This window comes from Carettochelys insculpta, chromosome 23 (assembly GCF_033958435.1).
Source record: "Carettochelys insculpta isolate YL-2023 chromosome 23, ASM3395843v1, whole genome shotgun sequence".
Classification (NCBI taxonomy): Eukaryota; Metazoa; Chordata; order Testudines; family Carettochelyidae; genus Carettochelys; species Carettochelys insculpta.
The window spans coordinates 2,532,306-2,545,091 of NC_134159.1; the positions used below are offsets into that span (position 1 = coordinate 2,532,306).

Here is a 12,786-nt window from a genome sequence, read left to right on the forward strand (position 1 = left end):
TCTGTTTGGAAAGAACTAAGCCATTTCAGGCCTCACCAAAACTTTGTCTCAATAACTGAATGTCCCAAGGACAACCCAACATCCAAAAAGAGACTCCAATTGGATATCAGGATACATCAGACTCTGCTACCAACTACAGAGTGTGCAGCCACTACACGCACTCCACCAGAGTGGTGATCTCCATCCATAGCGTTCCAGCGCAGTGTGCCCTTGACTGACATGTTAAGGGCAGCAACATGGACATCCCAACATATTTTCACCCATCACTCTGCCATCACCCAGGCATCTGAGGTGGATGTGTCCCTGGGCACAGTGGTACTCCAGTGGTCATTCTGCCAACTCCAAGGTCCCTCCCATCCTACAGGACACTACTACCAAGTCTCCTGGAGTGGAGCACCCACCAGGGGGACATTTGGAGGAAGAAGTGAAGATTACTCACCTGTGCAGTAAGTGAGGTCCTTCAAGATGAGTGTCCCTATGGGTGCTCTACTATCCTCTCTACTCCCCTTCTCTTTCAGAGTTTAGCAGCTCCACAGTAGAAAGGGACCTAAGAGCCCCAGGTCCCATGTACAAGTCTTTAAATGAGTTGGAGAGGGGAGAGGCTCCATGTGTGCATGCACAGACCTGGATGGATGCTGCTGGGGGGGGAAAAAAAAACCCTCTCTGCGAAGCTCAGGGACGCATCAACTCCTGAAGAAGAGCAGCAATGGGAGCACTCATCTCAAAGAACCTCAGTTAGACTGCAGGTTGATTAATTTTCACATATTTAATAGGCATAGCTCCATTCATGTGTTTCTTAAATTTTAAACTTTTGCCTCACAAAAGCTCATAGTTGAAAATGTGAAATTACATTGTAGCCTTGGGGGAGATGTAGATACACTTGGCAGCTGCATAGGGTAATAAAATAATTTGGCTTCCTAAAAAGGTGTAGATGGATGGGTGTATATATAAGGACAAGGTTAGTGGGCCCTGAAGGTTCTGGTATTAAGAAAAGTATGTAATTTCTCTCCCATTTTGGGGTACAGTGACTGGAAATGGCATGCTTTGAATGCCAAACTTACTTTGTCAGCAAGTACCTGCCCAGTTGCACTCCTGCCCTGATATCTGTTACTACATTCTGTACTAATAGAGAAGGACGTTAACTCAATTCTGATGCAGTCATCCTGTGAAATAGTTAATATTGGTATTTTAAATTGTTCCACAGTTTTCACTCCAATGAGATACTATTTCAAATCTGCATGCTCAAGTAAACCTCATTTTATTCGTTTATACTCAGTCCATGTTTGGAAGGATTTTTTTCCCAAAATGAGCATAATTCTCCTTTTTTTTTAAACGAAAGGTTAGATTAAGTTGTCTGAAAACAGTACGCTGATAAAGTTGGAACAGGAGTGCTTTGCTGTGATTTCTTGTTTGAGAAGATGGGCATGTCTCTAATTTATTCTTTGTTCTAGGACCCTTACATAAAGAGTGATTTTTGAAAAAGTTAATATTCTGTTTTAAAGTTAAATATTTTTGGAGCAGCAGATTGATGTGATCTTAAAATGGGAATAAGAATTTATATTGGACAAAATGTCTTGTTTGAATTCAAAGTTTTCTTGCTTTTTTTCCCCTTTACAGGTGTTTGATAACTATGCTGTAACAGTGATGATTGGTGGGGAGCCATACACCTTAGGCTTGTTTGATACTGCAGGTAAGAACATTAGTCTGTAGTTACACTGATTTGAAACATTTATTCAGGTATTAGTTACACACAATGCACAAATGTAGGGGGGGGGCGAAAAACCTGCTAGATTGTTGCATGCTATCTTGCCAACCCTCCTGGTGGATCTCTCATCTAACAGACTAACAGCTTTCCAGTTTTTTAAAGGTGACTTGGTATTTTTTTTTAAATTGAGTTTGTGCTTTCTTTGTCATACGATGAATAAATAGCCTGAGTTTTTTTTTGTACTTTTTTCCTGCCCTTTAAACATTAAAACACCTCAGATGTCAATTTGTTCATCTCCGATTTGTCTGGAGGCTCTCTTGTGGCAGGCTTGCATTAACGAGAGAAAAGATGTATCTTTTAATGAATGTTTTCAAAGTCATATCTACATTAGTGTTCTTAAGTTAGCTGTCGTCTTAAGAAAAACTTATTGTGGTCCAGGTCAGGCTGGATAAGATCAAGCCCGTGGGCTGTGGCCAGCCTGTGTGGGGGAAGAGCTTCTATTGCTGTCCTGTCTCCAGCCAATGGGAGCCAAGAGATTTTTGCCAGGGACAGGGGCAGCATGGGATGCCCTCCCCCTCAGCACAGAGTGCTACATGGAACCACCAGTGGGCTAGGGCTGCTGGCAGGCAGGGAAGCCTGCCTTAGAGTGCTGCTGGTCGGGAGCTGCTTAACATAAGAACAGCCATACTGGGTCAGACCAAAGGTCCATCCAGCCCAGTATCCTGTCTACCAACAGTGGCCAGTGCCAGGTGCCCCAGAGGAAGTGAACCGAAGACAATGATAAAGCGATTTGTCTCCTGCCATCTGTCTCCAGCCTTTGACTAAAGGCTAGGGGCACCATACTTTACCCTTGGCTAATAGCCATTTATGGACCTAACCTCCAAAAATTTATCAAGCTCTATTTTAAACTCCGTTAGAGTGCTGGCCTTCACAGCCTCCTCTGGCAAGGAGTTCCACAGGTTGACTGTGTGCTGTGTGAAGAAAAATTTTAGTTTTGAACCTACTACCCGTTAATTTGGTGTCCTCTAGTTCTTATATTATGGGAACAAGTAAATAACTTTTCAATATTCACTTTCTCCACACCATTCATGATTTTACATACCTCTAGCATAGGTAAATGCTTCCCAGCCGGAGCCTGCTTCTGGCACTGCACTCCCAACTGCCTCCCAGACTCTGCACCATCTTTTAGAACCCTCCTGGGGATAGAATCCTCTCCTTGATTTTTACTTTTTTTTGAAATAGATTCTATTCCCTGTCTACACAGCCCCTATTTTGAAATAGGCTCTATTCCTCATGCAGTGAGGCTTATCTGTCTTGAAATAAGCCAACCACTATTTCAGAATTATTTCAAAATAGCAGTTGTGTTGCATAGAGGCTAACAAAGTTATTTCATAAGGGCTGTTGTTTTGAAATAACTTTGCTGTGCAGAGATATACCCTAAAACACACAAGGAATTATTTCTTCACACAATGCCTAGTCAACCTGTGGATCTTCTTGTCAGAGGATGGTGTGAAGATCAGGATGTTAACAGGGTTAACAAAAGAGCTAGCTAATGGAAGATACATTCATCATTGGCATTAGCCAGGATAGGTAGGAATGGTGTCCCTAGCCCTTGTTTGTTAGAAGCTGGACGTGGTTGATGGGTGAGACCACTTGATGACCACCTGTTCTGTTCATTCGCTCTGGCCACTGTTAGAAGACAAGGTGCTGTGCTAAGTGGATCTTCATTCTGACCCAGTATGACTGTTCTTATGTTCTGTAGGAGAACTAATTTGAGTATGCATTCAATGCTCTTTGTCTGTTGCAATGATCTAGAGATAAATGGGTGACAATCTCTAAATTTGTGAATGCAGTATTTTTCCACACTTAACTGTTTCCTAAAATCCATATTTTAAATCTGCACATATTCAGTTTGTTCAGCTTTATGCTATCTGTGAGATTCTGAGCAGCTTTCCTAGAACAGAGGAGGAACTGTGTAGCTTGAAACCTTCTGAATTTCTCCACCAGAAGTTTGTCCAACAAAAGATACTAGCTCAACCACTTGGCCTTTCTAAAAAGAAAAGGCAGTGAGTGGGTCATCTTTAACTTTGTCCTGAAGAAAGGAACTTCATACGTAAGTTCCCTTTGAGCTGCATGGCTGTACAGCAGCCTATTAAGTGCCTCTTCCCCAGTCTCAGATATGCTACAGCCAGAGAAGAGGTACCCTGGCCCCAACCCAGCTGCAACTTAGGGAGACTTGTCCCAACTCAGCCCAGACCTGCTGAGGTAAGGGGAAAGGCACTCCTGCTGCGGCCCTGGCCCAGATCTGACATGGATGGGGAAGAGGTGTGTATCCTGCAGCCCCAGCCCTGGAGCTGCTGCAATGGGGAGAGAGTTAGAGGAGAGGGGGGCAGGTCCTTGTTTTCCCCCATGGTGGCAGCCCACACCCTTTATCCCAGAGCCCTCATTACCCTGTAGTCCAACCCTGGCTACACCCTAGAACCTGCACCCCAAGCGGGAGCCCTCCTTTCTGCCCTCCCCACACCCTAACTCTGCCCCAGCCCCGCCACATGACTTTTATGTGCACCAATACGGAGGTTATGTGTCACAACTCTAGTTTATCTTGTGATCTATCATATGTGATCTACATCTGGAAAATATTTAATAGCACTAATTGTGCACAGAACAAAATTCATTCATCACGTGCATGTAGAAAAAAGTAGGGGGAAAACACTGCCTCATAGTTTTGAAAGAGATCCCGTCAGCACCTCTTTAGATCACATTGTTAGGGCTATCCTGGGATATTAAGGTGGTGCTCTTAGGATTTGTGACCTCCATAGTCCCCCTTAAGTCTGCAGTTTCTGTAACAGCACTATTTTGAAATCTCTTCTCTGCTTTGCTTTTATCTTTAATTGATGGGCTTTTATTCTGTAAGCATCATCTGATTTTTAAAACATTTTCTCATCACACTGACTTCATTTTTTTTGCAACATTTCTTTAACTTCATTTCTCTTAAGCTTTTTATATGGGTTCAATGTGCAGTTGGTGGTACAAGGCTTTTAATGAACAAAGATGTCTTTCAGCGTGCTGTTATAAAATTTTAAGCACTGATTGCGTGTGGATTTTGCTGTAGTTAGACTTCACAGAGCTCTTCAACCAAGAATAAAGCATTCTAGAGTCTGTAACGGACTTTTGAATCCTAACTGTCTCATAGGTGGATTATCTGCTTCTTTGTTTCCCTTAAGTGTGGTGTTTGCATCCCTTCGAGGGCAGAGTAATGCTAGTGTTTGATGGGGTGTTTGCTTTCGAGTGCAGTAATCATGTGCTTTGTTGAACTTGGTTTGAAGCAACACTCTGTTTTCAGTCTTTGAGCTGAATGAGTTTTGTTATGTGCACCAGTATTGAGTTAATGTGAGCATGAGTGCCACTGCAAGAAGAATATGCATTGTTTATGAAAGGCATTTACCCCTGTTGCCTTTGCCAAGGCTGAATCAGGAAAGTTGAGCTGAAGGCAGTGGGGCCTTAACTGGCAGGGATTGGGATAGAGGGGTTACTTTTTCAGCTACTGTTTAATTTGCTCACCTGTGAACGCTTTTTTTTTTTTTTTGTTGACAAATTGCTCCCTATTACTTAGAAAAATAGGATTTTTTAAAAACTGTTTATGTATCAAATCTTGGGGATATCCCAGAACAATTTGCTTTGCCGTTCATCAAATTTTTGTGTGTTTCAGCTCTGGAGGAGGATTAAGGAATGAAATCCTTCTGAATATCTTATTCATTTAGTTTTATTTCCGCACCTAAACAATCTCTGCAGAAGCGTGGATGGACAATTTCATCTTAGCACCAAGCTAGCAGTCTGTCTCAGATCTGGACTGTTGTGTTTTGCTGGTGTTCAGAGTGAAGCCTGGAGATTTTTTTAAAGCCATCTGCTCTTATTTCCTACCTGCTCAAATCTATGGGAGAGTCAGAGTTTTTCAGCCAGTGAATTGGAGCCAGGGCAATAGCCACTCAGCTGAAGAGGATGGCTGTATTACACTAAAATAGGACAGACAAGACAGTAGGCTCTCTGTATGTGACTGAGAAGACAGTGTGCTGCCCCCCAGCCTCAGTCATAGCCCATGCCAGCTTAGTAGAGGAACCAAGTAGCCCTCGCAATGGAGTACATACATTCTGTCATCCTTTCTAACAACTCGGGCTAGCAAGCACACCAAAATGGGACGTACTGAAAATAACTGTATAAATAAAACAAAGGCATGACCATTAGGTGAAAGCATAAAAATACACACCAAAGGCCCGGTGTAATAGAATACTCCAGTCGACCACTAGCATGGTACAGGCTTCTTCAGTTTCTAAAACTATCTCTTGCATATTATCTGCACGCATAGCTAAGCTTGAAAATGTTAAACAGCTCTGAGTCAGTCGTGCTCTCCTTGCAAATGTTCATACAATATTTTTGATACTGGAAAGGAAAGAAAAAGGCGTTCACTCAGGGTTATACAATTACTACAGAATACGAACTCTTAATTTGCTTAATACTTCACATGCATAGAACAGTGAAAATAAGTAAAAAGTCCCACAGGTTGCAAACAAAACCACAAACAAATGACATCACTGAAAATAATCAAGGAAGTAAAACATCAGTGATGGGTTATGAATATATTAAGTTGAGTGTCTTTGTTTAATTCCAGAGATCCATGTTTCACATAGTGCTGTAATTTGTTTCATCAACTCAAAAACTGAGAGGGAGTAGGCTCATTAAGTTTTTTACAAGTGCAGGAATTAAGTAGATGGAGCACATTAACGATGGCTTCAGAGTTTGCAGGCAGACTATTGCATCAAAAAACTTGCAAATAAAATGATTTTATAAATTTGCTTAGTATCAAGTGCTTGCTAATTGCTGTTTGTCAATGAGAGTATTCTGTAAACAGCCAGAACCAGGGTGGGTTGATTTAAAATCACCCACCACCACCCATTTTGATAAAACAAGTAGAAAATGGGGTTCCTGTGGGAACATAAGAACAGCCATACTGGGTCAGACCAAAGGTCCATCCAGCTCAGTAGCCTGTCTGCCAACAGTGGCCAGTGCCAGGTGCCCCAGGGGGTGGACTGAAGATGATCAAGCGATTTTGGTTTTTTTGTCTCCTTCCATCCATCTCCAGCGTCTGACAATCAGAGGCCAGGGACACCGTTCCGTCCCTGGGCTAATAGCCTTTTATGGACCTAACCTCCATGAATATATCTAGCTCTTTCTTAAATTCTGTTGTAGTCCTCGCCTTCACAGTCTCGTCTGGTAAGGAGTTCCACAGGTTAAGGTACTGAGTGAAGAACTTTCTTTAATTAGTTTAAAATCTGCTACCCATTAATTTCACTTGGTGTCCTCTAGATCTTGTATTATGGGCACAAGTAAATAACTTCTCCTTATTCACCCTCTCCGCACCTGTCGTAATTTTATATACCTCTATCATGTCCCCCCTCAGCCTCCTCTTTTCTAAACTGAAAAATCCCAATCTTTTTAGCCTGTTCTCATATGGGACCCGTTCCAAGCCCCTGATCATTCTAGTTGTGCTTTTCTGACCCTTTTCCAGGGCCAGGATATCTTTTTTTTTTTTTTTTTTTAAGGTGAGGAGACCACATCTGTACACAGTATTCAAGATGAGGGCATGCCATAGATTTATATAGGGGCAGTAAGTTACTCCTTGTCTTATTTTCTGTCCCTTTTTTAATAATACCTAACATCCTATTTACCTTTTTGACTGCCTCTGCACACTGCTTAGATGTTTTCAAGGAACTATCCGTGATAACTCCAAGATCTTTCCTGATTAGTTATAGCTAAATTTAGCTCCCATCATATTGTTAGCATAGTTGGAGTTACTTTTTCCAATGTGCATTATCTTGCACTTACCCACATTAAATTCCACTTGCCATTTTGTTGCCCAGTTACTCAGTTTGATGAGATCGTTTTGAAGTTCTTCAGTCTGCCTTTCTCTTGACTCTCTTGAACAGTTTAGTGTCATCTGCAAACTTTGCCACCTCATGGCTGACCCCCTTCTCCAGATCATTTATGAATAAATTGAACAGGATTGGTCCTAGGACTGGCCCTTGGGGGACACCACTAGTTACCCCTCCTCATTTGGAAAATTTACCATTTATGCCTACCCTCCGTTTCCTGTCTTGTAACCAGTTCTCAATCTATGAAAGGAGCTTCCCTCTTATCCCATGACAGCTTAATTTATATAAGAGCCTTTGAGTTACCTTGTCAAAGGCTTTCTGGAGATCTAAGTATGCTATATCCACTGGATCTCCCCCTGGCTACATGTTAACCCTTCAAAGAACTCCAACAGATTAGTGAGACGTGATTTCCCTCTGCAGAAACCATGTTGACTTTTTCCCATCAAATTATGTTCCTCTACATGCCTGACAATTTTACTCTTTATTATTGTTTCAACTAGTTTGCCTGGAACTGACGTTAAACTTACTGGTCTGTAATTGCCAGGGTCGCCTCTAGAGCCCTTTTTAAATATTGGTGATCACATTAGCTATCTTCCAGTCATTAGGTACAGAAGCTGCTCCAAAGGACAAGTTGCAAACTAGTGTTAATAGCTCTGCAATTTCCCATTTGAGTTCTTTCAGAACCCTTGGATGAATGCCATCTGGTGCTGGTGATTTTTTAACATTGTTTATCTATTTGTTCCAAAACGTCCTCTCTAATGACACTTCAATCCGGGACAGTTCCTCAGTTTCATTTCCCACAAAAAATGGTGCGAGTTTGGGTATCTCCCCAACGTGCTCAGCTGTGAAGACTGAAGCAAAGTAATCATTTAGTCTCTCTGCAATGGCTTTATTGTCCTTGATTGCTCCTTTTGTATTTGTATTGTCTAGGGGACCCACTGGTTTTTGAGCAGGCTTCCTGCTTCTAATGTACTTAAACATTGTATTACTTCTTGAGCTTTAGGCTAGCTGTTCCTCAATCTTTTTTTTTTTTTTTTTTTTTTTGGCTTTCCTTATTACAGTTTTATACTTAATTTGGTAGTGTTTTATGTTCCTTTCTATTTAGCGCACTAGGATTTGCCTTCCACTTTTTGAAGAATGCCTTTTTATCCCTCACTGCTTGTTTTACATGGATGTTAACCCACGGTGGCTCTTTTTTTCAGTCTTAGTATGTTTTTTAATTTGGGGTATACATTTAAGTTGGACCTCTATTATAGTGTCTTTTGAGAAGCTTCTATGCAGCTTGCAGGGTTTTTGTTCTAGTCACTCTGGCTTTTAATTTGTTTTAACTAACCTCTTTTTTTTTTGCCTAATTCCCCCTTTTGAAATTAAATGCCAGAGGTTTTGGACGGCTGAGGCAGTGTTCTTGCCACAGGAATATTAAATGTTCCTACATTACGATCACTATTCCCAAGCGGTCCTGTAATAGTGACCTCATGGACCAGATCCTGTGCTCCCCTCAGTATTAAATCGAGAATTGCCCCTCCCCTTGTAGGTTCCCATACCAGCTGCTCCAAGAAGCAGTCATTAACGGCATAGAGAAATCTTATTTCTGCATCTTGTCCTGATGTGGCATGTACCCAGTCAATATGGGGATAATTGAAATCCCCCATTATTATTGAGTGTTTTATTTTGGTAGCCTTTCTAATCTCCCTTAGCATTTCAGCATCACTCACTGTCCTGATCGGGTGGTCGATAATATATCCCTACTGCTGTCGTCTTAATAGAGCTTGGAATTACTATCCATAGTGATTCTAGGGAACATTTTGATTTGTTTAAAATTCTTATTTTATTTGATTCTACATAATCTTTCACATACAGTGTCACTCCGCCACCCACACGGCCCACTCTATCCTTCCAATATATTTTATATCCTGGTATGATTGTGTTGCATAGGTTGCCTTCATTCCACCGGGTTTCTGTGATGCCTATTATGTCAATTTCCTTCTTTAATACAAGGTACTGTAGTTCACCCATCGTATTAGCCAGACTTCTAGCATTTGTGTAGAAGCATTTTAAAGATTTGCCTTTGCTTATTTGTCTTCCCATCCCAGATGTATTAGATTCTTTTATACATAATTGTTTGTCTGAGCTAGCTCATTGTTTGTTTGATATCTCTCCTCTCTTTTTTTATTAAAGCCTAGAGTATCTCTATCGATGAATTCTCTGAGGGAAAGCTGGAGTTAGGCATATGGCATCACGATTCTTTGCAGCTATGATGTTCCAAAATTAAGGGGTGTGTGTGTTATATAATAAAATATTCAGTGGCAACTGGCAACTCTAGATTTCTTACCGTAACTTTCTGTACTGTATACATAAGTGATAGATTCTAAAGCCAATTAGTTAATTAAACAAGCCATAAGGGTTAGCTAAGCTAAATGTTTTTTGTCTAGCAACATCCAACACAGCAAACAGCTTGGGAGTTATCAAAGTACATTTGTCTTTTTAAAAAGAGAGTCCTGAAGAATAATGCATTTGTAAAGTAAATTTAAGTTACTAACCAGGTGATCCACTCAGCCATATCTACATCTTCATCAACGCAATTTTCTGCCAATAGGTCGTTTTCTTATGTTTCATTCTTGCAACTAGGCCCTGGATCATCATCTTCAACTGTTAACACTTGATGTTTTTTTTTTTTTTTTTTACACAGAAAATTAATTTATTCAACATATTCCCAGATAGGGGGTTTCTTATGCCCCGAAGCCATTATAGGTTTTTCTGCAGCAAAGAAGGGAAATTATAGGAAGGGGGGTGTGTGTGTGTGTGTGTGTGTGTGTGTGTGTGCTCTGAATGTCTTCCCTTTCATTTTCTAGTTCACTCTATTGTTCCTTTCTCTGCTGCCTCCATCCTTTCCTATATATTATCTCTCTGTCTTAAGACAATATCTTAACTAATTCCTCTGCTGTGCTTGTCCCAGATCCACTACCACATGAGCACAGAACAAAAACAGTCCTGTCCAGCATGACTTTCTTTGCACAACAGAAATTGAAAGCCCGGACATTTGAAGAAGCAAGCACTTGTAGTTAGGCTGGACAAACGAGCACCACTAATTCATTTTTGAGGGTCTGTAAGTGTATGTGTAACATGTTGCTGATGAGATTTAATTGCAAGTGTTTTTAAATGAGAAATTGAGTATGGATTTTTAAAATTAAAAAAACTATTTTAGTACACCCTGTCCAGAACTATACCATCGAGCAAAGAACTGGCCTTAATATTTTTTCAATACGTCTCCCCAGATAAATTCTGAAACTTGATGGAAATCACTTGTCTGGAGGTGTTCCTCATAGCCATATCAGCCCCAGACCTGGGGTTGGGACACAAGAGGTTAGAAAATACAAGAGAAATATTGGAAATCAGATTTTAAAGCTATAATACATGTTCCCAGGCAAAACTAAATCCAAACACTTAAGGAAGCTGATGGAGGTGGCATTAATTTTAAAAACTAAATTAACCAGTCAATACTGAAATTTCATCTAATGCCAAAACTAGATGTAAATACAGGTTAAACTTCCCTAATTTGGTACCCTTGAGACCCGACCAGTGCTTGATGAGAGTTTTTGCCAGGCCACAGGTGGTCACGTTTTCTGGTAGCACTGTCGACACTTTTCCTGCTTACTGAGCTCCTCAAAGACCTGTAGAGGTGAATTACAGCTCAATAACATCACAGAACACTGAGCCGGGACTGGTGGCTGTAAAAGTTTATGGGACCACAGGAAACACGACCACACCCATGATTAGTGGTCACCAGCCAACTAAAATCATGCTGCATTATAGATGTTGCCGGACGAGAGTTTGGGATTAGAGCAGATCAACCTGTAATACATTGGCATGCATGTTAGAGAAGGATGGTCTGAAGATTATGCTTTCTGTGTTGATTTGGTGGTGGTGTGACATTTGGCATAACTAGATTCTGCCTCTTAATGTGGGAGTGGGCTGTGGTGGCTTTCCAGTGTTTAAGGTTAAGCAAAACTGCTCTCTGTTGGAATACAGATTGAATATGCAACTCTTCAGCAGTGTATCCTATAAGCATTTGTATTTTGACTGAAAGGGAATCCTTTTCTAGGAAAGACTTCTTCTGAAGGCTCTCTTTCTAATGCTGCTGTTTCATTTCTTTTTTTTCTAGGACAGGAAGATTATGACAGATTACGACCTCTCAGCTATCCTCAGACAGATGTGTTCCTGGTTTGTTTTTCAGTGGTCTCTCCTTCTTCATTTGAAAATGTGAAAGAAAAGGTTGGTCAGATGCCTTTCTACCGAAAACTGGAGCTGTGGCAAGGCTTCAAGCAATGCCATCTGAAATTGCCTCACAGACTTAAGTAGTAACAATGTTCCTTGTCTCCTTTTAGTGGGTACCTGAAATAACTCACCACTGTCCAAAAACCCCTTTCCTGCTTGTTGGGACCCAAATTGATCTCAGAGATGACCCCTCAACAATTGAGAAGCTTGCCAAGAACAAGCAGAAGCCTATAACTCCAGAGACTGCTGAAAAACTGGCCCGGGACCTGAAGGCAGTCAAATATGTGGAGTGCTCCGCACTCACACAGGTGAGACTCATCCACTAAATCTTTCATGAGTGTGTTCACTGCTCTTTTTTCCTCTCCTTCACTGCTGTGGAATAGAGCTAAATAGGGTATGTAAAAAGGTGAGCGTGCACTTTCTGTTGGTGTGAGTGCAAAATTGCTGAGTACAAAGGAAATTTGAATCTGATATGAATCATTCCACCCAGGTCGCAAATGTTCATGTGCTAACCTGTTAACCAGGTTCTAGTTCAGTCTTGCTGAGCAGTCTGTCCAGGGACTCTTTCTTACTAGTGGCAATGAAATGGAGACAACTCTCCTGGTAATCCATGGCATGAACTTCAATTCTTTTACTTTATATTTTTGCAAGCTTTTGACAGATGCAAGATAAAATCGTGGTGTGTTTAAATTACATAGCGGCACTTCGTTGTTGTCACAAGAACCTATTCATTATCTGAAGTTCAACCTCCATCAATTCTGTCCCTTCCAAATATTGAAATAGAAGCTACATACTTAAAACTCAGCAAGCGAAATTTCTACGTTTTGTGGGGTTCTGTTCCTGATTTTCATGTATTCTGAAAATGGTAGTTCTGTTTGT

At 41.0% G+C, this 12,786-nt stretch overlaps 1 protein-coding gene across 3 annotated transcripts in view; it reads left to right on the forward strand.

Moving 5' to 3' along the window:
• Nucleotides 1–12,786, forward strand: part of CDC42 (cell division cycle 42) — a 48,036-nt gene that overhangs the window by 21,820 nt on the left and 13,430 nt on the right. For all 3 annotated transcript variants that reach the window (XM_074975922.1, XM_074975924.1, XM_074975923.1), the window contains exons 3-5: nt 1,618–1,690; nt 11,795–11,904; nt 12,018–12,215. In XM_074975922.1, the coding sequence (XP_074832023.1) occupies nt 1,618–1,690; nt 11,795–11,904; nt 12,018–12,215 (381 nt within the window). The remainder of the gene's footprint in view (nt 1–1,617; nt 1,691–11,794; nt 11,905–12,017; nt 12,216–12,786) is intronic.